Source organism: Pelmatolapia mariae, linkage group LG7, assembly GCF_036321145.2.
Source record: "Pelmatolapia mariae isolate MD_Pm_ZW linkage group LG7, Pm_UMD_F_2, whole genome shotgun sequence".
Lineage (NCBI taxonomy): Eukaryota > Metazoa > Chordata > Actinopteri > Cichliformes > Cichlidae > Pelmatolapia > Pelmatolapia mariae.
The window spans coordinates 47,816,215-47,841,115 of record NC_086233.1 but is presented as its reverse complement, the minus strand read 5'-3'; the positions used below and the strand labels follow the sequence as shown (position 1 = coordinate 47,841,115).

Sequence of the window (24,901 nt, the reverse complement as noted above, 5' to 3'; positions counted from 1 at the left end):
TCAATTTCGTTGTTCAATGTTTCACTCGTACAATGTCATTAAAGATTCTGATTCTGATTATTTAAGCTTTTTTTTTTTTTTTTTTTTTTACAGATTTTATTTAATATATAGTTGCTGTGACACAAAAATATAAAGGAATCTCTTACCCATCCAACATTATAGAATCTTGTTTTTATATGTTATTATGTAAACATAATTAAAACATAAATAGAAAATATTTATATAAAACACTGGTTCATAATAACTTGCTTTCCGTCTGTCCCTAATGTAATGTTTTTTATAGATTCTTTTGTATTTAGTGCCTTTCACAAAATCATCATAGTAATTATTCAACTGCAAGCCACTGACTGTGTCATTCTTTAGAAATCAAAGCACCAGAATGCCCTTGAATTCATAATTTTTATAATCTGTTTATTGAATTTGGTTATCATATGGCTGTATAAAATTAACAAAACTGCTTGACATATTTTGCAAGATACAATTATTACAGAACATTAAAAATCAAGGAAAATTAGAATTCAATTTTTTTTTCTTTTGTTCTTTATAGTTTCCTCAGTCACAATACACACAGTTTCTATAAGAATATTGAAAAGCTAACACTATTTTTTACTATTTTTTAATCAATCCACACAAGGCTTGGTTTGGGCCAGGTCTGAGTGTGGACTTTGTTGGGGTTTACAGCATCTAAAGTGAGCATTGGAGCGATGGGGTGTGGGGATGCCAGAGATGTCCTTGCAGCCAAGAGTCCCATCCGAACACAGCTGTCTGTGTCTTTCCCCAGGAGAATCCCTGCCATTAAGGCACCTGCAAGACTGGAAACAAAGGGGAGATGAGAGTCTTTTGTGTGAGTGTTTCACCATCATTTTGTGACTCAGTGAAAGAATGCCAGCGAGATGGGGAGAGAAAGAGGTCATGGAAATTGAAAAGTGGATAAAACTGCAGCAGAAGAAACACAGGAAATGAAAGTCAAATAAGAACAAGATGGATGAAGTAGGTCAAGCAAATTTTTAGCACCTATCTCCAGCTCCCGACACATTCATTATCTCCTCTGGGGTCACAGCAAGTGCTGGGTAGTGGAGACCACAAAGCTGCCTCTTCTGCAAACAGAAGCAGGAAAAAAGCCATTTTCACCACTACTGTCAGAGCAAATCATTATCAGCTGGCATGAAGACCGTCCTTACCTTCTTCTTTTTTCTTGGCTGCAAGTTGACAGTGCCTTCATCATACTCTCCACACAGCAACACACCATTAGCCCCTAGAGTCACCACCAGGCAGTGAAGATGCTCCAGAAGAGGGCGCGAGAGAGCCACAGCAACACTGAGCGTCTCGTCGAGTGTGCTCGGCAGCACTGCCGCAATACAAAACCACATCCTCAGCTTCCGTCAGAGTATTTGCATTTTTGATAAGAGCTCTAACATCAACAGCAGAGGGTGTGAGTTTGTTTTTCGATGGCTTTCGCTGATAAAAGAGGAGTAACATAGTTTACCTTCAGGTGTTTTGACACCCAGTGTTTTATTCATGGTGCACAGCTCTGCCAGGTTTGGAGATGAATAGGACAAAGACTTCCAGGCATCTGAAAGGAAAGGCTTACAAGCCTTTTCTGAGTCAGTTGGTTCATACCAAACTGCGATACGCATGGAAATCTTAGTGTTACAATCAATAAAAGCACGTTTTTGAGATTTTTCAGAATCATGTCTTTCCATTGCTTACCATTTATGTTGTGCTTTTCAGCAAAACAACAAACATAGTTGATGGTTGAGGTGGGAATGTTACCATCGAGACACACGAGTGTGGCTGATGAAAGCTGCGTCTTGAATTGTGACACCTGCAAAAAATTATTCAGTGACAGAATATTGAAATGGTAAGTACAGCGTATTTAGCATTTTGTAAAACCAGAGGTTCTTCACAGGGGCTCAGGGAAAACAATAGCAAAATGTAAATCAATGATTTCATAAATTTAATAAATCAGTCAGCAAATTAAGAAAATATACCTGTCCAAAACTGTCCAAAACCCAAATACACTAACCAAGCATTTTATTAGGTAACTGTTGCTACGGGGTTGGGCCCATTTGCCTTCAGAACTGCCTTAATTCGTAAATTCAACAGCTGATGAAGATTTGTTGGCTGTACATAATGAGAAGCTTTTGTTTCTCCACATCACAAAGGTTCTCTATTGGACTGACAACTGGTGACTGTGGAGGTCATTTGAGTAGAGTGAATTCACTGTCATGTTCAAGAAACCAGTTTGAGATAATTTGAGCTTTGTGACACGGCGTGGCGACCTGCTGGAAGAAGCTGAGAAAATATCTTAGCAGTCTGAGCCATTGATACAAGGCATGATCATTCAGTGGTTTGATGTTGCTTATTTCAAATGCTGGCCCCAAATCACCACCAGAAATCGAGACTTATCAGACCAAGCAAATTTTTTCCAACCTCCTGCTGTCCAATTTAAGTGAGCCTGTGCAAACGTTAGCTTCAGTTTCCTGTTCTTAGCTGATAGGACTGGAGCCTGATGTGGTCGTCTGCTGCTCCATATTATTCAGAGATGCTCTTCTGCATATATTGGCTGTAACCACTGATTATTTGTGTTACTATAGCCTTTGTGACCCACACAAATATGTGGTCAAAATTGTGAATCAAGTCTTGTTAAATATGTAGGCAATCATGGATGCTTCACTTTGTTTACTGGTATGATAAGGTTCAAGAAGTCCTCCAAGTTTTGTGTCGCAAATGAATGCATATCACTTTGGACAGTAGATGGCAGTAGAGTACCTGAGGACTGAGTTGTGCACATAGTTCTGGCAAGACTGACCAGGCCAAATGCAGCGTGTTTCCTCTGCATTATTTCTCCTGTTTTACAGGGCAGTAATGTGCTCAGCCAAGTATACAGTTCCTGTATATACAGTTCCTGTATACTTGGATAACTTTGCCTCTGTTGCAAGTGTTTTTGTGTACTATGTCTGTAAAACGTTCTTAGTTGGTCTGAGGTCATCTTAAAATGTACGCTTTAATCATGTCAGAAGCTAGCTTGTCTGAAAACATACAAAGCCAGAAAGCTAATATGAGTATTGCCACCACAAATGTTAGCAAGTACATTAGAAATGAATGTGGAGTTCTTCCATAATAAGGCACAAACACAGTGCAGTTCTGTTTTTGTCTTAATAAATGTCCTTACCTTTAGATCCTTTATCATATGTAATTTTTTTTTAATTTGTGTACTGTGGTCCCTCGTTTATCGCGGGAGTTACGTTCTAAAAATAACCCGCAATAGGTGAAATTTGTTTTGCCTAATGCGCCTTATAATCCGGTGTGCCTTATGGTCTGAAAAATACGGTAACTTCTACCTTCCTTTAGCATGTCCAGAAGCCCAACTTTTTGTGCGGTAGCATCTTCCTCTGCCTTTAGGGTGCTACCACAGGTGCCTTTGGCAATGCAAAACATTGTTGTGTTTGTTGGGGAGAAATCTTACAAACATACAGTACAGCACTTCAGAGTCACACTGCTAGCTATCGAAGATTTATGTAAATTTGACAAGCTCAATGCATTCTGTACTGTACAGGAGACATGGCACCAAGGAGATTGACAATGGTCTACAGCCGATCAGGTCGCAGAACACAATGCGCTGTAAAAAAAAAAAAAAAAAAGAAAGAAAAGAAAAAAAAGCATGCAAAACAGCGAGGCCGCAAAAGGTGACCGCGTTATAGCGAGGCACTCAAAGTCATCTATAAGAAAATGTATTTGGATTATTAACCTTTTAGCATGACTCTTGAGATTAAAAATGTCTTTTGCAAGAGTGTCCTAATCTGACACCACACAGCAAGAAGAGTTTGGGTGTGAATCTCCTGACTTGCTCAACCCTTCTTTGGGGGGTTTCCATGTTCCCCTTGACCCTGTGTGGGCTCACTCTGGTTACTCTGGCTACCGCTCACAGTTAAGTTAATTGGAGGCTCTAAATAGTCAATGGATGTGAGGTAGATAAAATGCATAGAACAGAGTGTTGTGCTAATTTGTGCATTAAAAAAAAGAAGTATAATGTGTGTGGAAAAAAGCTTTTTAAAGTGTCTTTCAGGGGGACAGCCTTCATCTGTTTAAAGTAGATCTATCACATTTGACTGAGGATTCTATATGTGCAATTTTCATCCCTTTATGCTTTATGTCTCTTAGCATGAACAGTGTCTGGTGTCACTTACATAGTGCTCTGTGATTTGCTGATGAATATCCATGTCTCCCAAACCGAGACTCAGCTCTCCACTCTCAGTGATGACAGCGCAGTAGGTTGCAGTGCTGTGCTCTTTGAGCCTGGCCACACCACTTGTGTTCTTACAAAAAGTTGAAGAGGAAAAAACAAATATATTTTTTTCATCTTTAAATAAGATTTTAACCGTGCATGGTATGGACTAAACACCAGTGTTCACATACCATATGTTTGCAGTAGTTTAACACTGCATCACTGTTTGAATCAGCTCCAGTAGCTGAAATGAACAGGGGTTTTTGGCCTAATCTGCTTAGAGAGTCTTTAAGGGAACATTCAGAGAAATCACTCACGAAACTCACGAAACTATGTTCATGATGTAAAACATAATCAGATAAAAAAAAACCAACCAGCGATGTTTCTTCCTACACCACCAAATGATTGACAGACACTTCCTGGGTTAGTTTGTCCAAACTGAAAGAGATAACGGGAGTTCTCAGAAGTCAGTCTGGTTCACCTCCTCTGCACTATTGTGGCTGATTCCATGTCGTAAATGAAGCTTACTTTAAGTGCTTTTGTTTTTCCCTTGGCGATAAAATCAACATTTATTCCTCCTATCACGACCTGCAACAGAATAGTCATTTCATGCACTGTTATGTATGACTGTTTGACTTTCACTATTTTAGAATTTGAAAAAAAATATGTGTTTATACTCACAATATTGGAATCCGAATTGGATGGAAATTTTGACGCTTTTGGAGAAGTTTGACGTTTTAATCCTCTGTCATTCATCTGCTTTGACAGAGCACAGGCTATTTGACTGCCAACTTTTGCATTGTTATGAATGAGAGCAATGTCTTGAAACAGGACACGTTAAGGACACATTAGTTCTCATACACTGTAGGCCAAAAGTCTCCAACAGTAACATTGTCATGCCAGTCAATCATCTTCGTACTCTCTCTCTTTTTTTACCAAAGTGTTTGATACAATCATGTTTACTGCATAATTTTTTGATGAGTCAGACTTTTGAAAGGATACTGGCCTGAAGGGACTTCCCTTGAGTCAGGGCACTGACTTTTTGAAGGATGAATGGCGTCACATCTTTTCCCATGACACCTTCAGCCCTTGAGAGTTCAAAGAGAGAACAGAAAATGATGCTAATACTGATATCAATGATATTAATCAGTGACTTTATGATACCTGGCGCATCAGGTATCATAAAGTGGCCACATTTCAAATCCAAAGTTGGCTCCTGAGAGAAAATTGAAAACAGATTTTCCGTACCTTGCCTCTGCCACTGCAACTTTTATGGCATCTTCAATCTGCTGTCCAGATGCTGCGTGCTCCTCTGGGATGGGCACAGCTAACAGGACGCCACTTTGGAGTCCCAGGGACAAAGAGCTTGCTGAGTGACCAAACAAAACCCCAAAACAATAAAATAAATATCATACAAAAAATAACAACCCGAAGTTGCTGTACAGTGTGTGTCTAACATTCTATTTGCTAAAATGTGAGGGAAAATGAGATAGTAACTAGTACTGAATTTTAACCTGTGAGTGCTCTATCAGTGTTTATTATGGCAAAAAATTGTGATATACCAATAAGTTTTGCAGCCTCCTCAGGGTTGGAGACATGGCATGCAGACCTGAATCCACTTTGTGGAGAGAAGAAGGCTGGAAAGTTCTTTGACTGTCCATAAGTGGCTACACAGACACCCTGTGTCTCCTGTTTATAGAGAGAATCCATTTTATATAAATTTTAGATGAATTCATACAGGTTAAGGATTATAATACACTGATTACTAATACATATTTGCTCTTCATACTGAAATATGCACCACTTTATTAAGCCTGCCACACTAGATTGGGGGGGGGGGCGGGGGGGGGGCGGGGGTGTAAAGTTTTCTTACAAGGAACTCCAGGGTGCGACCGATGTCCAGAATGGACTTGACCCCAGCAGAGACGACAGTGATGGGAGTCCTACCAAGTTCTGTGAGATCCGCACTGATATCCAGACCTGGGAGATTATTAATCTAATCAGAGGAAACTCATTTTAAGCTTTTACTTAAATACAGTTTTCACATAAAGAGACTTTTGAAGTTATCTAACTCCTTCACGTTTACATAAAATCTCAGGACAGTAAGCGACCTTCTGTTGTGACATCCTTCCACCAGACCTTAAACAACTGTAACCAGATGTGTCTTTTCTTTACCAACCGTGTGCACAGCACCATCTTTGTTCCTTCCTTTGTGGCAAAATTAACAGAAATGTAAAATTTGCCCACCTGACAACATATTTTGTTTACTCCAAGCACAGCTCTTTGTGAAATGATATGAAAATGTGTAAAAGGTATTTTTCAAAAATGTGGGACTCAGCTCACTGTTCTCTCCATCTCTGTGAACTCCTCCAATACCCCCAGTGACAAAAACAGGAATCCCAGCTCTGTGTGCTGCTATCATGGTGGCTGACACTGTTGTTCCTCCAGAGAGTCCCTGAGAAAACAACATACATCTAATAAGTGGATGACACTCTGGCAGTATTTCATTTAGAGTGTGATCAAAGTGTCAAAGACTCACTTTGCTAATGACGTAGGGCAGATCACGCCGTGACACTTTCAGGGAGATCTTGCTCTGGGCGAGGTGGTCAAGCTCCTCGGACGACAGTCCAACATGGACTTCCCCACTGATGACGCCAACCGTGGCGGGAGTGGCTCCTTCAGCTCGTACAATAGCCTCCACCTCCTTTGCTGTCCTGTATAACACTCCAACTCATCATTTAATCTTAAAACAAATATTACCTTCTGGTACCCGAGTTTGTTGGTAATTGAAGGTCATTTTTGGTACCTCAGGTTATGTGGGTAAGGCATGCCGTGTGTGATAATTGTGCTTTCAAGGGCAACCACGGGTTTGTTTTCTGCCATTGCCTGTGACACAGATGGGTGAATTCTGAGGAGGCAATCTGAAAGAAGAGGTAATCATCATTATTTCCATAAACTGGTTATAAACCGTGTTAACATTATAGCTTTTAATGTCAGTGATACAGTGCATTTACCCTTTTTGAGCATTGTCCTCTGGCATGTTGTTATTTCTCTTCTTAGTACAAGAGCAGAGACTTGCCTCAGTATCCTCATTTTGTTTGGGTCAACCCTGAGAGCATGAATGATTTTAATGTCAATGAAGTTGTATCTGGTGATCCTCTTCTTCTGATCAACTTGCGTAAATCAAGATGGCAGGTGCTTTTTAGTTAGATAGTTAAAATAACATTTGTACTACAGAGCTGCACAAAAGTCGTTAGCCACCTATCATTTTTTAAAAAATATTTTACATCTATGAAGCCAGATTCTCTTTAGTTTGTTAAGGTCAAACATAAAAAAAAAAATTAAAAAGGATCTAATTCAAGGGTTGAACCAGTGTTAGCAAAGAAATAATTGTAAATTATATCTTTGGGCACATTGTTACTATCAATGTGCTTTACTATCACAAAAACACATAAATTATACCAATTTCTTTAGTTGAATATACAATAAATGTCAAAGAAAACAGTTTGACAGGCATAAAGTTGTATATTTGCCCAAAAATGTTGCCATGAAGCAGTTTTCATAGCACAATGCTTTGACATGCCATCCCTGCCACACTAAATCAACATTAGTTCACATATCATGCAAACAGGTCAGTAGAGGAGCCCATCAGTATCACTCTTTACATCGCCCTGCACTTGGAGATATCCATCTCATATTGCTCTTTCTGGACTTCAGTTAAGTCTTTAACACCATTTTACCAACCAGTCTAACTGTGTAGCTTGGGCCTGAACTTGGACATCTGTAGCTGGATTTTTGATTTGTAGTGTCAGGTTAGTAAAGCACACAACCTCAATCATCACTCTGAACACTGGTCTTGATGCATGTGCAATCATCCAGGCAAGGAAATCCCCCAAAATTGATTCCCATTGTTAATAAGTGGTTCTGATTCCGGTCATTATGCAAATGTACTGTTTCCCAAGAATGTGTGACGAACCCTCTCCTGTATGTTCTCTTCCCCCATGATTGTCAACCCGTCCATGTGACAAACTCCATCATAAAGTAAGAGCTGCTTCTGGCCCTTCATTTGATCCATCTACTGTTTGCAGAAGCCTCATTAGAAATGGTCACAGTGAAAGGGTGGCTGTCAAGGAGCCGTTTTAAAGGCAGTGAAACAGTGAGGAAGGCTGAAGTATGCCAAATTACAAAAAACTTGGACTGCAAATAAGTGGCAAAAACCTTATGGAGTGATGGCTACAGTTTCTAGTTCTAAACATCATTAGTATGTTAAGAGACAGGTACAACAGTGAGTTTCTACAGCCATCTATAGAATACAATAGAAACTCTGTCATGGTTTGGAGCTGCATTTAAGCCAGTTGGGAATCTTGGCAAAGTTGAAAGTGGAAAGCGTCTGTTTGGCACTGGCTTCATTTCTCAGCATTAAACACATTGACAATGCAGTAAAAGCATACTTGGATAGAAAAACACAGCTGAAAACTATATGTCATGGACTGGACTCCCCTGAGCTCAGACCTCAACATTATTGAAACAGTGTGGAATCATCTTGACAGACAACAGAAAAAAAGTCAGCAAGACTGTTGCACAATACTGAAAATATTTAATGTCAACTTATCGAAACAAGAAAGAGATTACAAGAGAAAGCTGCTTCAAAGTTGAGAAAGACACGTTCTTGCTGTTGAATCAAGCGTTACACACACAGCATTTAGTTTAGATTTCATGGTTCTTTAACACAAAATGCAAACATTAACATTAAAAAGGGACTACAGAAAAAATCAAACTCTAATTTTCTGTGTCTATAAATTAAAAGCAATAAACTTTACCTTGTGTTTTTGAAGGAAAAACTGTTTAGCCTCCCAAATTTATTGTACCCTACAGTGTGTTTTCTGCCAAAGCAGGGCACAATGCCTGCACAGTCATTGTGAGACATTCTGTGCACCAGAAAGTTGGGATAAATTCCCAGCACCCTGACCCAATTTTTTTTTTTTTTTTTTTTGGGGGGGGGGGGGGCACTGACACTAGCACACTGTGAGTATTTTTCTACATAAATAAATAAATAAATAAGGAAAAAGGCCATTTATTACTTCCAGCATGGTAATGTGAAAGACTCCCTTCAATCCAAAAGAGAGTAAAGAAATACTGCTGAGAGAGACAGAAAAAAACACATAATACTTAAAACTGAATACATTTATAGACCTGTCTCGATCAAAAACTTTCAAAATGAGAAAAAGGTCTAATATATACAAAAAAGTTTGGGTCTTACCTTCTCCACTGCAACAAAAATGCTACAAGCTTTGCCCACAAGGTTGAACTTTGACCCTGTTAACAATGTTTACACAGCCCACAAGCATCAACAGCACATTTCAATAGTTTAACCTTCTCTGTTACTGTCTCCTGGCAAATCAAATTAATGCAAAACCACACAGAACAAAGAGCAAGCAGATCATGCACAATATAGTACAACACACAGTAAATAAGAATATTTTTAAATAAATGTACAAAAATGTCCTTGTAAAAATACAGTTTTTATGGTTTGTAGCGGAATGATACATGTATTACTTAGTTTCTGGTCTCCCGTGTACATATAAAGACATGGTTATCACAAGTATAAGAAGGTCTTGATGCTATTCTATTTAACTTGTTAAATGAACTACATTGTGGTACAGTGGTTAGCACTAAAAGGTCGCAGCATGAAGATTCAGTAGGAAGGCCCTTTCGTGTGAACCTTGCATGCTCTGCCTGTGCCTGTGTGGGTGTCCTCTGGGTGCTTTTGTTTTGTACTATAGCCTAAATACATTCTTGCTGGGTTAACTGGTGATACTAACTTGGTCATAGATGTAAATATAAGAGTTTGTGGTTGTCAGTTTCTCTGTGTTGTCACCATGATGGACTGGAACGTAGGAGTATTTACAATGAATAAGTTGCCCTACTTTAGTCATCTAAACTTAACTTAGTTTTTCTAAGACAATGAGATTCCATAATTTTTTTAAGTTCTGAGAACTAGTTACATTTCACATGTACCTGCCTTGCAGTCAGTGTTAGCTGGGATAGACTCCAGCCCCTCTGCCACCGTAAGTTGGATACGAGGTTAAGAAAATGGATAGAAGGACAGTCACGAGTTCTGAACAATTAGTGGGTGGAAGTGCACTGAAGAGAACATTTGAAGATTTTCTGACAGATAAAGTTTTGTTTCATCTGTGGTGAAGTCGTCATTTGTCTGCACGTGATGACTGATAACTTGGACTGGGTGAAGAACATAATCTGTTTTAAAGTTTGGGTATATGGGAGGGTTTTTATAGATTACATATGAAGTCTCCTCAAACTCCAATTCTGAGCTTTCCAGTAGCTCCTCTTCAAACCAGCATGGATGCTTCAGCTGGTATGCACGGAAAGCCTCTATAGCATCATGCAAGGCTCTACCTGAAGGACACAGATGGTAAGTGTCTTCTGAAAGCCCTTCAACTTGCTTCACAATGCCTGGTTCATGTTTTTCTACGTCCAGGATTCTGAAAAAGACCTCCTCGAACTGCTTCATCAGCTTGTATCGTACTGTAATGTTGAAAGGCGAAGGAACGTCTTCTTCTGAAGAAATGCCATCAAAGTAAGCGACAATGTACTTTTTGTACGATGCAGATCGGATAAAATGAGGAACCAAGAGGCTGAGGGACGGTGTGAGCATGTCACCTACAGATGAACAAGCGTCTTCTCTCATGAAAACCTGTTTGTCACCACACATGGCTCTCCACTTGGCTTGTACGCCTCGTGAGCACAGGATTAGTATCTTAGCAGAGGATTTCTCGATTTGCTCTTTGTGCCAGTCCAACCACTGGATCTTTCCAAGCACTCCCAGTCTACTGGAATCCAGCAAATCCAGGACCACCTCCGTACCACATTTGTTCATCAGGAAGGCACAAAGCTTGAGAACAATATTTTTGTATAAAGGGTGATCGAGGGAGTGGATGATGAGGACACTCTTTCTCTCTTTGACTTGCAAAACTTGTGGTTGGTCTCTGGCAGTAGGTGAAGATGTGTCCAAAGGATCTGAGAAATAAAGAAAATCACAAATTAACTATTTATCTATTCAAGCTTCGGTTTGATACAGTGCATGTTTATAAGAAGACAAACCTTTATGAGATGCTCTCCAGAGTAAACAAGCCAGACAAATACTAATTAACAGCAGTCCAACAGCGGCCTTTATAAGATAAGTCCTTGTTGGATAATCTAAAAAGAAAGAAACTCATACTTACATATTTTAAAAAAATTTATATAACTAAACATACGAAAAATGAATTACATTAACCTATAGTCATGTTGTAAAACTTCTGTTACCTACAATATGATTGGTAAAAATTGCACTTACACTGGCAGTAATCAATTGTTTTCTTGGGGCTCCAACAATTATTTTGGCATTGCCTAAAAAATGGTTGGACCTTCAAGGCAAGCAGAGTAGAATGAGCTCTTGACGTATTATCTCTATATGGAAAATTATTTCACTAACTGTTAAGATTGGTACACTAAGTTAACTCACCATTACTGATATTTCACACTGCCTGAGTTGCCACCGCTCAAACTCAAATGTCACGTTCACAGTCGTTGCGTTTTCCTTGTTATTTACGGGGAATTAAAAGAAAACAAAGTCATGTCACAATTACTCCTGTCATGACTGATATAAAAAGGTGGCGAGTTTAAGTAGAACTACCTTTGAGACATTCTTGGAGCAAAGGATGCCACTGTTCAGGACGGAAACTCTGTATTTCTCTGAATACTGTGAAGCCTTAAATGTTACAACAATGGACAACATTTTGATGTTACCATTAGTCAACACTTCAGTCCGCATGCTATGATTCCACAGGCTGCCTGAAATGAAAGAAGAAGAAAAAGAACATGTTTCAGTGTTCTGGGTCTAAATGAATACTAAAATATTTAAAATTCAAGAGGAGCAAAGAATGTGAAATTTACCGTTTTCCAGACACAATCGGACCTGTTGGATTGTTTTGTCATCACATCCTAGGAATCATAGTAGATGATGTAAGAAGGGAACCAGGACATATTAAAGTCAAACATGGAAATTACAGCTGCAAAAGTGATTCAGACTACAGAAGAATCATCAGGGAGCCTGTTGATTTCGTATTATTGATTATTATTTTAATTACTGTTATTATAATTACTGTTTCATTAATTCTTGTTCTTCTTACTGTTTAATGGTATTGATTGCAACATTTTGTGGCTGTAACTTCCACATTAGCTCATATTGTGCTTACACCTGGATTAAAATGAGCTACAGTTCTGTGAGAAAACCGAGTACTCCCTTATTGCATCCTTATGATTTAAGATGGTAGGCAGCAGCCAGGTAATGCTGATCAAATGCATTTGATTAACTGACCATCAGCAAGCGTGACAACGTCTATAAAAGTATACGTTTTGGCATCTTGCTTGTTTGCAACATTTAGATGTTCCATAATCTTCCCAGCAGTCAATGCCCTAGGAAATTCAGCAAAAGGTCAAATGCTCAATGCTTAGAGAAAACCCAAGAGCTATATCTCACACTCTACAGGCCTCAGTTAGTCTGTTAAATGTTAAAGTACATAATGGCACATTTAGAAAAAACAGGACTGAACTAGTGTGCCCTGTTTGGAAAGCCTCTTCTTTCTAAAAAGAACACAGCAACACAGCTTAGGGTTGTAAAGTGGCATTTGAAAAAAAAAAAACCCACAAGACTTCTGGAACAATGACCTTCAGACAGATGTTTTGTCCATAATGCAGAGCGTCATGTTTGCACAACATATCAGCACAAACACTTCACACTGACTGTAAAAAAAAAATGGTGCTTGTTTTGCAGGCACAGGACGTGGGCACCTTGCAGTCACTGAGTCAAACATGAACTCCTCTGTATGTCAAAGTACTCTAGAGTCAAACATGAGGCCATCTGCTAGAGCTTGGCTCAAAGTTAATCATCCAATAGGACAATGCAGCTAATATATAACATAATGGGTGGAAAGGGAAGTAATCAAGGACTTGCAATGGCCCAGTCAAAGTGCAAACCTCAACCAAAGCTCAATGATCTGCAGCTGCAACTCCTGTCCACAAACCACACAGCAACAGTAAGCAGGTTTCGTCCTTTAAATTATTACAATTACCAAACATCTTAAAAAATTGACTGGCGTGGACAAGCATTATGTGACATGTGAGTCTGAAAAAGGTCTTCTTCTCCGGTTCATCTAGATCTGGTGGTAACTTACCTGGAATGGCAATTGACTTCCTTTTCCTGTTATCTCCATTCTCAGGTTCTGGCAAATTAAAAACAGTCACCATGTATGTGTGGCCAAAGTCTACCTCAACTTCATCCAAAGAAAATGTCCACTAATAAAGAAAAAAGAAAAAATCATGCATATTTAAACTTCTCATTGAATGTGTAATAGTTAAGTAAAGGTTACGGAATCAATTATTTCTCCTACCTTATGGTTTTGGTTGTGCAATTTTGTACTGTGTTTAAATGTGTAACTTAATTGCACACAAAGACTTTGATTTGTAGTTTGATCCACAATATTAATTTGAGATCCTTTAAGCGCCCATATGGATGCTGTGAACAGAAAAAGCCATTTTTAATATTTCATTTTCTATTCGCCTTTAAATGAAGCACTAATAGGTTTTCATTTTTCTCTTGACATATTCAAAAAATGTGAACTACAGTAAATATATTAATATTAACTTTACTTACAGTCAATATGTATTTTCCATGTCACATTCAAAACAGGAACAAGCTCATGTTTGCCCTTCCAGAGTTTCAAATCCACCGAATCTGGGCCAGTAGGAGCTTCTGTATTAGGTACTTTCTGTTCATCTGAGCAGTTATCTAACATCGAGGGATTTCTTTATTATGATGCTAAAATATATTTCACTGATGAGTGCAGTGGTGGAATATATAGCATATTTACTCTCCTTTACCTTAAGTATAATTTTAAAATACATACATTTTACTTCCTCATAGTTTTCTTCCTTTTAAAAAATAGTTTACGTTCTACTGTGCAACATTTTATGGATGATTTTTAGATAAGATTCTATTAAGCCTTGACAATAATTAACAAGATAAAAGGTAATATGTAAATGTACAGCAAAGAAAGCAATCTTTCCACCATTTATTTAAGTAGCATGTATTTTACTGCTTGGCATACCAGTAATATGATGCTTTCAGCACTTTATTCAATTTTATTATTCAAATATATATGGTTGAACTCTTCCTCATTTATACAGCAGTATGTCAACTTTATTCAACTGGTCTGATAGATAATATACTTACTAATTGTGCAGTTGTTAAGGCCCTGCAAAGATAAGACAAAAAAAAATGCAAAACCAAACAGGATAAGTTCATGAAGATTATAAATCCCCAACCTCTAACTTTAATCAGACTGCTTAAATTGTTATGTAGCATAAAATTCTCACTGGCTTTTTGCAGTCCAGTTGGTTGTCCAGCATCCTAAGACCAGACGAGTTTGTGAGTCCAGCACTCAAACAGAAACAGAAAAAAAGAAAGTGGCTCATGCTGGTGTAGATCCGATCCTGTAGCTCAATTTGGAAAAGCTTTAAAAGCAACGGAGAAAATGAGAAAGATAAATGAATACAATAAAGATCCCCACTTGAAAACATGCACAAAGACAGCGAACGCTATCTGTGGTGTGAGTTTAGCAAGGATTTTCTTCAGTTTTATCAGACATCGCCATCTAAACAGGAAGCGGTATGTCGTAGTTTCCATTCTAATGCACGACACTTTTTTTTAATGTCACAAGCTGCTTGTAAATTAGATAGTGCAGGGTTTTTGAATGCTATAGATTAATAACAACAACAACAAAAATATTAAAACATCAAACAGTCACTAGGAGGCAGCAGTGGCCAAATTTACAATTAGGAAATGACCCCTGTTTCAAGACATTTAAATTCCAGTTACAAGGGTAATACAAACAACCAAAAGGAACAAAAACTTTTAATTTAAATTTTTTAAACTGCTTTTCTTTCTTGGACACTTTTGAGCCTTGACCTGGGATGAAGACTTGAACTATAAACCTCTCCTGGCTAGTGGGAACGTCTCTTAAATCAAGTTTCCACTTCCACTGTGACCCACATGTAACTCTACCGAAATATAAAGACAACAGAAAGTGTGAGTTCAGAGGCTCAACACATAAAGCCAGGAGACAGTCCAGCATTGTGGGGAACAAACTTAGAGCAATGCACTACATGGTTACCAACTATAACATAGTACGTGGCTATGTGATAATTCCTGTTGCATTGTCTGAGTTACTGTGCCTCCTACTGGATATTGAGCTCAACTGTATCAGTTTACATAACACTAAAGCAGACAGAGAGACAGACAGTCCTGTGCCACTGAAATCTGACCAGAATAGACTGTAGATATAGCGTTTGATCTGACCTCTGTGTGTGAGTGCAGTCATGGCAATGATTCATAAGCCAGGGTGGCATCTTAGTCCAAATATAAAAATATTGAGTACAGCAGCCCCAGACTGCGATATGAAGTGCTGTGTTCCTCCTTATCAAATACCTTAGTGTAGCTGTGATCAGAATGTGTGTGTGTGTGTGTGTGTGTGTGTGTGTTCATCTCTATACTTCCTCACCCTTAAAATATATAATTCCCCTGATATATAAACTTTAGAAAAGCTGCATATGCTTTGCTTGATCATGCTTGCAAAGTAGATCAAAATATGAAAATGTTTGTAGTGAATGATTTTTATTGATGAATACACTTTAATAAGTACTTCATAATACTATAACCATGAGAGTACAGACATGAGTTACACCATGTTTAAAAATGGGTTTTTAAAACACTTTATAAAAGCCATGCTTTAGAATTAAATGATCCAAACACTTGCTTTAAACTACTCTGCAGTCTATTCTTGTACTTACATACACTATAAATACACTTAAAATCACCTAAAACATGGTTTTGAGTGTGTTAAAACCACAGTTTAACACACTTAAAATGCAAACTGAAAATACACTTAAAACCCTGTTTTTAGTGCCTCTACGTACAGATTCAAAGGTTAGGTTGAAATAAACTTCAAGACTTCAACTTTTACAAACTCACATTGGAATGCACCTTGAAATAACTGGTCTTTAATGTAGGCCTCTGCCAGCAAACAATGAGGGCTCACCGTGGCGCAAATTTAAAAAAGCAACCATGCTTTTAGTGCCTGGCATCTACAGAGGATAGCTCAGCTGTCAGCTAGGTGAGGGGGGCGTGAGGTGTGCCTTGTGCAATGCAATCACATGAAAATAAATGGGTCATGGGTTGAGGGCAAATCAAAAATGGATTGTGCTGCATGGTGCAGCAATTGTCAGGTGGACAGAGAAGGGGGGGGGGGAGGTGTCTATTTTAACAAGCCATCCACACGATACTTTGGGCACGTAAATGTTTGAGTAATAACCATAAAGTGCTTTTCCTTGTCTAGGCACACCACTACCTTGTCTGATTTCCCGTCAACGCCAAGGTAAGTTTCACACAATAATAGAAAATTAAAGTCAGAGATTTTTAACATGGATATTAAATGAGACTTTTTGACTTAGCAATGCAAGATTAAGAGATGGCTCATTAAAGGTGATTCAGTGGACCATAGCTATTAAGCTATAGTTAAAAAAAATTTTTTTCCATTGTTTCTTTTTAACAATGGCATTAAAGGTCCATTCTGTTTTATTTTCTGAGTTGTTAAAGCACCTGCATTTAAAGCCCTTTGGCTGTCTCAGTCGAGCTGAGTCTTGTTTTAACTCAGGGGTAGAGGAATACTGCATATCTGCATGCCCCTGACAGTGATACTGCAGCCGGTATTTATGTGACAGGATCACAGCTATGTGGCTACTTTTGTCAAGGTCTTAAAACTTTTTGAACTTGGCAGCCCAGCTTTTACTCCCACAACATCTCAGGCTTCTTAATGATGTCTTGACCCTTTGAGTGAGGAAATGTAATCTGAGGCTGAAACTGCCCAACTGTGTTTTGGCTCTGGTAACAACACGTTTGATCCTTCACTGCAGTTAAAAGCTGATGTAATAAGTGACGATAGTTTGCTCATATGAACTGGTAACCTTCTAGCTAAGGCTGAAGGCTTCCTTAAACCACCTGTGACTTTGCTTGTTGACCTTGACCTTCACCCTCTCTTATACTGGCTTATTTTAAACTGGATAATGTCGTCAAGTGAGGAGAGCTTTTTATTTTTAGAACTACAACTGTTTATCACGATTAAATTCGCTTTAATACAATGTAGTAATCAGTAGTATGTTTTTGAAGGTAAAGATACAGAGTAAATAAAAACATATAGATAAGGAGAAGGCTATGTAATATGAAGGTATATATATCACAGAGAGATCATTCAAAGACATTAGCCAGCTAAATTTAAGTGTTGGTAACAGGGAAACAAAATAAACAACCTTCTAAGATAGAAAATGTGCCACAATATGAATCTGGATAAGATCTAGTGGTATCTGCTGGTATGGTGTTGTTCCACTTTCTGTGCTGCCAAACCTTTTGTAGCTTGGCTGTCTCTCACATTATCAAGGCCACAGCAGCTGATGGGACACAGTGCAATGTGGCCAAATATAGCTGTGCAACAGGCAACTCCTGGGAAGAAAGCTGAAAACTATCTGAAAGCCCCTGAGAGCTATTAGACTAAATAAATCTGTTTAGCAGATCTCGAATTCCCTAATCTTATTATCAACAGAGAATACTAGGAATACTAATAATGTGTGCTTTTTTAAAATTGTTATTATCTATTAGTTTGCACGTCTTTTCACATAGTTGATTGCTTTGTGTAAACAAAAGTTTAAAAAAAAAAAAGGATAAAAGAGAACAAAATAAGAAAATAGTTGTTAGTTACAACTTCCCAAAGTACAAGATAATATATTCCAGTATTTTTTTTCCTTTGATCACAAATCCAAACCCAATACTGTAACTAAAGGATGGCCTACAGGTCCCAAAAGCCTTAATCATTCATTCTTTTTAATGACCAGCAGGGGGCAACTCTAAAAAGAGGTTTTAAAAAGAATTCCAGCTGTTTTGAAGTCTATGGGAAAATAACCATTGAGCTTATGTGACCCATGACCTCAGTAAATCCTTCATAGGGTTTTGGTCTCAATCACTAGTTTTACCTTTTTAAATAAAAATATTTTAAAAAATACAAGATTCTGTTCATTTTGTCAATTATGGTCATAGTTGCAAGTTGCTTTTGTATGCATATGCACTAATTTATTTCTTGCTCAGTTCCACCCTTTGTTCTTAATATGCGGTTAAAAAAACAAGACCATGGGATTCAGCCTTCAAAATAAGAGTCCACAAATCAGGTGACAACGTCACCTGGATTATAAATGTAGTTTGCATCCAAAGTCCCCCAAAATATTAACTTTACACCAAGATATGAGAAAGAAAAGCTTCACGGCATCACATTCAAAACCTTTAACCTTTGAAATGTTTGCTTGAACATTAATTTAAACTAACCTGAAAATCTGTGAATCTATATTTGTGATACTAGATGTTAAAAAATGTATTTCTCTTCCAAAGGCACAATAAGCTGCAGCAATGTCTGAGGGGTGAGTATTCTCCTAGTATAATTTGTTTAATATGTTACATCATTCACCTATTTTAAAAAACCTTTCTCAGGTTAAACAAATAAAGCAAGTGATCTGTGTGTGCATGTGTGCGTGTGTGTGTGTGTGTGTGTGTGTGTGTGTACATACCACCATGTTGATAATGAAGACCGGTGAGTAAAAATGCCAATGTTCACAACGATTAATTAATCCCTAATCCAAATTCGAAGTTTTATACATTTCATATGATATTTATCACCTACACTGATTTACCTCCTTTGGTTTTAGTCCAAGAGAAAGCGAAAGTTTGCTGCTACACGCCGACTCCTTTTGAAAGTAGGTCTTATAGATTCAAAGGAACTTGTGTTTTGCATTTGTTGTGTTTGTTTTTTTTATTACCATTTTAATATTTTATAGTTATCATCATTATTATTCAAAAGAGCCATTGTTTTTAATGTTATAAAGAGTGATTCAATCCTTACTATATTTTAGTCCAAACTGCTGAAAAAGGCCGCTGCTATGCTGGTGGTAGAAGGTGAAGAGAAGGAAAGGGAGAAAGAAAGAGTTGTGAATGAGTCATACCCTCCACTGCAGCTGTCAGGAATGTCAGTCCAGGAGCTCCAGGTACTGACCAAACAAATTTTAAATGATCGGTAATTAATTAATTTACGTCATTTAAACATCTTTCTTTTTCTTCTGTACAGGAACTTTGCAAAGAATTACATCGTAAAATTGACGTAGTGGATGAAGCACGTTATGATATGGAGGTCAAAGCAGGCAAAAACGAGAAAGAGGTACAAACATTTTGAATCACAGTGTAGAAGTACTTTTTGTATACTCCTGTGTGTAAAAAATGGTGGTAAAATGCTGCCCCTAGTGGTGAATGGGTTGGTTAAAACCTACAGTGGTTAATGACAGCAAGTACTTTCATTGTCAGAATGTAAACATTATACACATGTTTGATGTTTGCTGCACAGATTATATCACTCAGTCAGAAGATCATTGAGCTGAAGGGTATAAAGAGGCCCAACTTGAAAAGGATCAAGAAAACAACAGACGATATGCTGGGTGCATGCACCGAGACCTCCAGACTAACAAAGGCTGATTTCAAGGCCAACCTCAAGACAGTAAAGAAAGAAGATGAAAAGGTAAGAACTTCAAAATGGCCACAAAAAATTACACAAAAAACTAAATTAAACTAAATTAATGAGTAATTTAAAATCTGTGTATTTTTATTTTAATTATTATAATTAATATTTAAACAGAGGGAAGAAGTGACGGACTGGCGGAAGAATGTGGAAGCCATGTCCGGCATGGAAGGCAGAAAGAAGATGTTTAATGCTGGACAATAATGCTCATGTTAAAAATCAAGCTATATTAGCAACACATCTTGCTAAAATAAAGCTTTAGTTTGCAATGCATAAGCTGAAGTGAGTGAGTTTTTATCTGAGTGAATTAAAACTTGTCAACATGACTTAATGTACACTTGTAAGTAGAAAAAAAAACTGTATGCTTTGAAGGCAATAATACAAATTACGTAATAAATTCTAATATTTGCACATTAAAACTGCACTAAAGAAATCCGGATTAGCTTGATTTTGATTTTTCCTTTCAAGGTGTTTTTAATTGTTTATCGCTATTTCAATATCTGCAGTATGTGTGATGCCAATTAAACAAATGTGCCTGTATAAGTGATTTTGCCTTTTTTTAAAATAGATTTTCATTTTTTTCCTATTTTTAAAATTTTTATATTTTTGCCTGGAAAATGGGAAATCGGTGAAGTGAATTACTGACAGGTGTGTGCAAACATACATGGAAATACAGCATATAAGGGAAAGCAGTTTGTACAGTTTTAATGGGCTTGAAAGTAGATGTGGTACTGACCAAATATTGACCTTTAATCTTAAACACAACCTGAACACTCTTAGTAATTTCTTTAAGTAGTCTCCAGGAATAGTTTTACAGACTTCTTAAAGGGCATTCAAATCTCTGTTTTCGATGTTGGCTGCCTTTCGTTCCACTCTCTGTTAAGATGATCTCAGACTACTTCAACACTGTTGATGTCCAGGCTCTGGGGAGGCCAGCTCGTGACTCCACTGTGTGTTTTTCTATCCAGGTTTGTTTTTACTGCATTGGTAGTGTGTTGGGGATAATTAAAATGAAGCCATTGCCTCAATTGCTTTCTACATGGTATTGCATGGTAGGTAAATCTGATGGTACTTTTCTGTTTTCATGACTCCATCAATTTTTAAAGCTCTCTAACACCACTGCCTTAAATGCATCCCCAAACCATGACAGAGCCTCCATCGTATTTTACAGATGGTTGTACACATTGGTTTACCTCTCTCCTGACCTGTGTACATACTGATGATGATTTGAACCAAAAATTTCAAATGTGGATTCGTGAGAGTTTTCGTTGATTTTCAATCCAGTTCTGGTGCAGTTTGGCCTCAGCCTTTTATTTTTATTTATTTATTTGTCCTTTATTTATCCAGGTAAAAAATCTCATTGAGATTAAAAATCTCATTTTCAAGAGAGACCTGGCATCATGACAACAAAAGTCAAAATACGCATACCACATAAATATACAACGTTCAAAACAAATACAATAATTTTCTTCCTGTTTCACTTCCTTAAGAATTGCTTTTTGACAGCCACCCTTCAACTGATACACTTTCTCATGAGACCTCAGTGAACAGTTGATGTACCAACTTAAGGGCCAGACGTATCTCTCTGGTCCTGTGTCAGGTCTTTGTCGGATTGTTTTCTATTTCATAAGGACACGACTTTCAGGTACTGTTCATCTACTATAGTTTTTAAGACTGCCACTCCTTATTTTGTCCTCTACATGTCCAATTTCCTTTTTATTTGTAATGCACACTGCACATCATGCTGGGATTTAACAAGTTTTCAGCTAATACTTTTTGGGAATCACTTTGCTGGTGCAAAAATACTACAACACCTGTGAAATGCATTATCTTTTGTAGGTTTTGTAGATTCAACTAAAGAAATGTGAGCAGATCATCTGCTAAGCAGCCTGTCATCTGTAGACACAGTGTTGGTTCATTCCTTGAGTTAGTTACCTGGTATATACTTGAATTATTCATGATTATCAAAGAAATTAACAAACAAACATTCTTTTGAAAATGGCCACGACTGAGAATGAGTGAAAAAGCAGCCAATATTCAAAGAAACACGTTGACAGACAGACCTTCAGAAAGCCCAGAGAACTGCTGCTTAAGACCACTTTTGAAAACATTACAAAAAGATCAGGCTCCTTTAAGCAAAATGCAAAAAACCGAGAGGTGGCTCAAGATAAATGCACAGTGTAGATGAACAAGTATTCATCAGTGATAATGGCTCAGTGTTGAACATATTTCTACTGCTGGGGGATAGAAGTGTAGTGATATGCAATATACTGGCTGTCAGGATAGAGGAGGCTATTTTGGGTTGGCCACTCAGAGAAGGCAATAGGAGTCATTAAATTTGACTTGAGTTTTCTTGCAGTCATTTAAAGACAGAGACTGATCACACCAACTGGGTGTTCTGCAGAGATTAAAAAAGGTATGTTTAATATATGAGTATGAGTGATGGTAGTGTGGGTTAAGGATTTCTTTTTCTATTATGATGTTATTACTGACAGGTGCCTTGTTAGATGATGACACACACAAAGTTATCATGAAAAAATGTATAAGAAATATAGTATTTTCACAAGTTCAATATTTATAAGAATACTGGCCACATTTATATCTACTCTTGGGTCATATCAGTGTGTTTAAACTAATTTAAGTAATTTAGATGTTAATGTGTCTTTTATTCATTTGCAATACTGAATAGCAGCTATATACATTTTCTACAAAAATCCATCTTTGTAGATCTATCATTTTAAAAATTAAATGAAACTGATTAAAAGATTTATATTTTTATTCTGATTTGGGTTTTATCAAACCGGACTAAAAAAGGAATATTATTCAAAGTATCTGTGACCCTCAAGCATGCAGTGTTGGTAATTTAAAACTTTTTACTTTCATAACATTTATATTTTAAAAAAAAAAAAGCAGTCCAAGGTCTGGATTACTTTGACTTGTCTCAGTAAGAAGTATAAAAAACAGACTAGTGAAAATAGTTTACAAAATTGAACCATAGCCTAGAAGCTTGTTAAAAAGTTATAATACTGTGATCATGCATTCATACGCTGCTAATAATGTTACTCTTACAACCTTTTTACCAAAAATAGATTTTCTCACTTCAGTATTAATTATTTTACAGACAAAAGTCAACCATGGCTGAAGCGTAAGTGATATTGTTTTAACTATGTATATTTCCACAGGCATTTAAAAAATATTTTTTAACATGTTGAAACAAACTCTTATGTTGTTTCTTATCCTTTTCCACACCATTATACCCACCACAGATCTGTGAGTTCTTCTAAGTTCTTAACATCTCCAAAGAAGTCAAACATTTGTTTAACATTATTAATTGAAAAATGTATTTTTGTCTACTTTTTATTTGTAGAGAAAATCAAAGATTTCTGCATCCCGCAGACTTGCCCTTAAGGTATTTTCTTCTTTGTTTTTACTAAAACAGATGAAATATGCATAGCAAAACTAGAAAGCTGTTCATTCAGGAGTCCATATTATCAGTTATTTGAGTCATTGTGTGCATTTTCTACAACTTAGACCAAGCTGCTGAAAACAGCAACTGTGATGTTGGAGGAGGAAAAGGAGCAAAAGAAGCTGAAGAGAGAGACGACTTTGAGGGAGAGAGTCCCTCCACTTCAGCTGTCTGGTTTGTCTCTGCAGGACCTTCAGGTATGTGCAGGTCACTGCAGAAGCATCACTGAAATAACACAGTGGAAATGCCCCACACATAAGTAACTCTCTAGTGTGTACAGATGCCATGAATATATACCATTTTCATGTGTATGCATTAGATGATAGGTGTGCTGCTTTGTCCATCTTATTTTTGGTAATTTATGACACTGGAATGAGCAGGAACCTTTTTTGCTCATGCTCTTCTGTTTAACGATTTGATATTATTCTGTTTATGTAGGCTCTATGCAAAGAACTGCACCAAAAGATTGATGTGGTAGACGAAGAACGGTATGATACTGAAGTGAAAGTTGCCAAAAACAACAAGGAGGTTTGTATTTCAAAGTATTTCATTCTTTATGACCTTCAGAAATGGCTTTTTTAACATTACATGTTTTACTTGTCCTTTTTTGTCAAACAGGTTCTGCACAACAGCATAGTTCATTCTTAGAATTTTAATGTGTTTCTTGCAGATTGAAAATCTTTCTCAAAAGGTCTTTGACCTAAAGGGTAAGATGAAGCGGCCTGCTCTCAAGAGGGTGAAGATCTCAGCTGATGCCATGTTGGGTGCTCTGCTGGGATCCAAGGTCAAAGAGTCTGTGGACTTTAAGGCAAACCTGAAGACAGTGAAGAAAGAGGAGGAGAAGGTAAGTGCCACAGTCAGTGTGTTAAGATCACTTCAGGTAACTTGACCCCTTGGCTTAAAGTGTTTAATCTGAAATAATGGTTACATTTGAGCTACAACAAGTTGATAGTATTGCTCAAATGATTTCAAGGTTATTTTAGGGAAGCATTTCACTAAGAATTATTTTCTTCCCGTGAACAGAAAGAGGAGGTGACTGATTGGCGTAAGAATGTGGAGGCCATGTCTGGTATGGAGGGCAGGAAGAAGCTGTTTGATGCCGGACAATAGATTCACAGTTTGGACAGCACTTAAAATAAAATCTTAATGTCATGATGCACAATGAGTAACTACAAAGTGTATGTTTTAGTGTCAGTGTGTTAAAAGACTTGCAAAACTATTAATTGGAGTGAAAAAGTATGTTTTGCAAATACACAAATTGCACTTTGTTGAAGTTTTATCTGGTTTGTATGTTCACCACAGTCAGAAAACAGCAGAATTTGCTTTAATTCTTTATCTTAAAATGTCTGCAAAATACTATCATCATCATCATAACAACAACAATAGTTATAATAACAATAAACTTCTGATACAGAAAACTGCCACTGTACTTTTTCTTTTTACATCTTTTACGTATTTTTTTTAAAGCCACAGAAGTTGATA

The 24,901-nt window shown here is 37.4% G+C and overlaps 3 protein-coding genes and 1 pseudogene across 5 annotated transcripts; 2 read left to right on the top strand and 2 right to left on the bottom strand.

Annotated features, from left to right (window-relative positions):
- Window positions 1-413: 413 nt before the first annotated feature.
- zgc:136858 (uncharacterized protein LOC678543 homolog) lies at window positions 414-9,144 on the bottom strand. 3 transcript variants are annotated; one of them, XM_063479363.1, is made up of 19 exons: window positions 9,049-9,144; window positions 7,243-7,337; window positions 7,035-7,149; window positions 6,768-6,942; window positions 6,572-6,683; window positions 6,102-6,208; window positions 5,791-5,917; window positions 5,477-5,597; window positions 5,231-5,316; window positions 4,910-5,049; window positions 4,757-4,816; window positions 4,603-4,666; window positions 4,420-4,514; window positions 4,191-4,319; window positions 1,711-1,825; window positions 1,487-1,624; window positions 1,182-1,348; window positions 1,015-1,097; window positions 414-812 (listed from the first exon to the last, which is right to left on the bottom strand). In XM_063479363.1, exons 2-19 carry the CDS (start codon window positions 7,319-7,321, stop codon window positions 617-619), a joined length of 2,109 nt encoding a protein of 702 aa, XP_063335433.1. In that variant the 5' UTR covers window positions 7,322-7,337; window positions 9,049-9,144; the 3' UTR covers window positions 414-616. The 3 variants fall into 3 exon arrangements, with proteins under 3 accessions (XP_063335433.1, XP_063335434.1, XP_063335432.1); XM_063479364.1 differs by having other exon boundaries at window positions 4,420-4,472; XM_063479362.1 differs by having other exon boundaries at window positions 4,757-5,049.
- A 1,193-nt stretch (window positions 9,145-10,337) lies between these two features.
- Window positions 10,338-14,764, bottom strand: LOC134631798 (interleukin-17 receptor A). Its single transcript, XM_063480353.1, has 11 exons — window positions 14,666-14,764; window positions 14,523-14,544; window positions 13,944-14,078; window positions 13,681-13,805; window positions 13,465-13,585; window positions 12,185-12,232; window positions 11,925-12,082; window positions 11,754-11,828; window positions 11,586-11,655; window positions 11,351-11,446; window positions 10,338-11,266 (listed from the first exon to the last, which is right to left on the bottom strand). The coding sequence occupies exons 1-11, from the start codon at window positions 14,762-14,764 to the stop codon at window positions 10,338-10,340; spliced, it is 1,878 nt and encodes a 625-aa protein (XP_063336423.1).
- Window positions 14,765-18,797: 4,033 nt separating this feature from the next.
- Window positions 18,798-20,157, top strand: LOC134632338 (troponin I, slow skeletal muscle-like; annotated as a pseudogene).
- A 2,231-nt stretch (window positions 20,158-22,388) lies between these two features.
- LOC134632340 (troponin I, slow skeletal muscle-like) lies at window positions 22,389-24,529 on the top strand. Its single transcript, XM_063481019.1, has 6 exons — window positions 22,389-22,403; window positions 23,321-23,362; window positions 23,485-23,616; window positions 23,858-23,947; window positions 24,090-24,263; window positions 24,443-24,529. Exons 1-6 carry the CDS (start codon window positions 22,389-22,391, stop codon window positions 24,527-24,529), a joined length of 540 nt encoding a protein of 179 aa, XP_063337089.1.
- Window positions 24,530-24,901: the final 372 nt, after the last annotated feature.

Coding starts and splice junctions, on each gene's coding strand:
- zgc:136858 (XM_063479362.1), bottom strand. CDS start 7,321: ATGAGGATACTGAGGCAAGTCTCTGCTCTTGTACTAAGAAGAGAAATA. Junction 5,598..5,790: donor GGAGGCTGCAAAACTTATTG/GTATATCACAAT, acceptor TTGGTCACTCAG/CAAGCTCTTTGTCCCTGGGA. Junction 1,826..4,190: donor AGCAAATCACAGAGCACTAT/GTAAGTGACACC, acceptor AATTTTTTGCAG/GTGTCACAATTCAAGACGCA.
- LOC134632340 (XM_063481019.1), top strand. Junction 23,363..23,484: donor CCCGCAGACTTGCCCTTAAG/GTATTTTCTTCT, acceptor TCTACAACTTAG/ACCAAGCTGCTGAAAACAGC. Junction 24,264..24,442: donor TGAAGAAAGAGGAGGAGAAG/GTAAGTGCCACA, acceptor TCCCGTGAACAG/AAAGAGGAGGTGACTGATTG.
- LOC134631798 (XM_063480353.1), bottom strand. CDS start 14,764: ATGAGCCACTTTCTTTTTTTCTGTTTCTGTTTGAGTGCTGGACTCACA. Junction 12,083..12,184: donor CCGATTGTGTCTGGAAAACG/GTAAATTTCACA, acceptor CTTTCATTTCAG/GCAGCCTGTGGAATCATAGC. Junction 11,447..11,585: donor AACAATTGATTACTGCCAGT/GTAAGTGCAATT, acceptor CTTTCTTTTTAG/ATTATCCAACAAGGACTTAT.